Source organism: Trichechus manatus, unplaced genomic scaffold, assembly GCF_000243295.1.
Source record: "Trichechus manatus latirostris isolate Lorelei unplaced genomic scaffold, TriManLat1.0 scaffold00971, whole genome shotgun sequence".
NCBI classification, from domain to species: Eukaryota; Metazoa; Chordata; class Mammalia; order Sirenia; family Trichechidae; genus Trichechus; species Trichechus manatus.
In genome coordinates, this window is record NW_004444907.1 from 3,451 (window position 1) to 4,887 (window position 1,437).

Sequence of the window (1,437 nt, forward strand, 5' to 3'; positions counted from 1 at the left end):
TATTCCCAAAGCATGAATAGACCATACCTCATGTGGGAAGGAATTTCTCAGAGATATTAAAGAATTAAACTTATAACCACTGAAAACCCTAAGGTGTACAGTTATACTCTGACACACATAGGGTCACCATGAGATAGGACTGTCTTGATGGTAACAGGGTAAAAGTCCAATAGAAGCTTTACGTGGTTTGCATGCTACCTCTAATTAATAAGCTAAGCTCAATGAAGACTTTACTTTTTCAGCAACGTTCTTGAATGCACTCTTGACTTCCTTGTTCCTCAGGCTGTACACCAGAGGGTTCAGCATGGGGACGATCATGGTGTAGAACACAGATGCCAATTTGTCTGTGTCCATGGAATGATTGGAGGTTGGCTGTAAGTACATGAAGATGATTGTTCCATAGAAGATGGAAACAGTGGTGAGGTGGGAAGCACAGGTGGAAAAGGCCTTCTTTTGTCCCTCAGCTGAGTGCATTCTCAGGATAGCAATAAAAATGAACAGGTAAGAGTTCAAGATAACCAAGAGAGTAAAAAAGACATTGCAAGCTGCCAAGGTGAAGATCACAATCTCATTAGTGTAGATATCAGAACAAGAGAGAGCCAGAAGTGGGGGAGAGTCGCATAAAAAGCGATTAACCACATTGGAATGACAGAAGGAGAGGTGGAAAGTCAAGGCAACATGAATGGAAGATTGCAAGAGTCCACAGATGTAGGAGCCGGTGACCAGTAGAGCACACACAGTACTTGTCATGGTGGTGGTGTAATGCAGGGGCTTACACACTGCTGCGTGGCGGTCAAAGGCCATCCAGGCCAGGAGGAAACATTCGATAACGGCAAAGGCTGCAAAGAAGAACATCTGGGCAGCACATGCATTGTAGGAGATGATCTTATCTCCTGTAAGAAACCCCGCCATCACCTTGGGAGTGACTGCCGAGGCATAAACACAGTCCACCAAGGAAAGGTTACTGAGGAAAAAGTACATGGGGGTGTGGAGATGAGAGTCTAACAGAATCAGTATGATCATCCCCAGGTTTCCAAGCAGAGTGATGAGGTAAATGAGAGTGAAGATTAAAAATAAAGGGACCTGCAGCTCTAGGACATCTGTTAGCCCCACAAGAATGAATTCTGTCACCTCTGAGATGTTCTCCATCAAAGTCATTGGTGAATCATCATGTGAGGCATCTATGGCAAGATGAGAAAACACGAGATAATGCTATTTGGGCACTACTACGAGAATGAAGTGTGGCCAGAGTCTCTTGCTCACATACACCCACTTCCTGCCCAGGGCAGAATCCTGTGTGCAAGAATATGGACTGAATTCCAGGCAGGGGTGGGGTGAGTAAGGTTATTAATCTGGAAGTGACATGGAAAGGCTCTAGAATGTCTCTGCTGACTGTGGTTGCCTCAAGGATTCAGATTATGACTTTGTGGGCATGTT

The 1,437-nt window shown here is 44.8% G+C and overlaps 1 protein-coding gene across 1 annotated transcript; it reads right to left on the reverse strand.

The window, feature by feature from the left end:
- Nucleotides 1–204: 204 nt before the first annotated feature.
- LOC101353471 (olfactory receptor 5B12-like) lies at nucleotides 205–1,173 on the reverse strand. The gene has a single exon (XM_004391140.3). The coding sequence runs from the start codon at nucleotides 1,156–1,158 to the stop codon at nucleotides 205–207; it is 954 nt and encodes a 317-aa protein (XP_004391197.2). The 5' UTR covers nucleotides 1,159–1,173.
- Nucleotides 1,174–1,437: the final 264 nt, after the last annotated feature.

Bases quoted from the DNA above. Each gene is read 5' to 3' on its own strand.
- LOC101353471 (XM_004391140.3), bottom strand. From the start codon at position 1,158: ATGACTTTGATGGAGAACATCTCAGAGGTGACAGAATTCATTCTTGTG.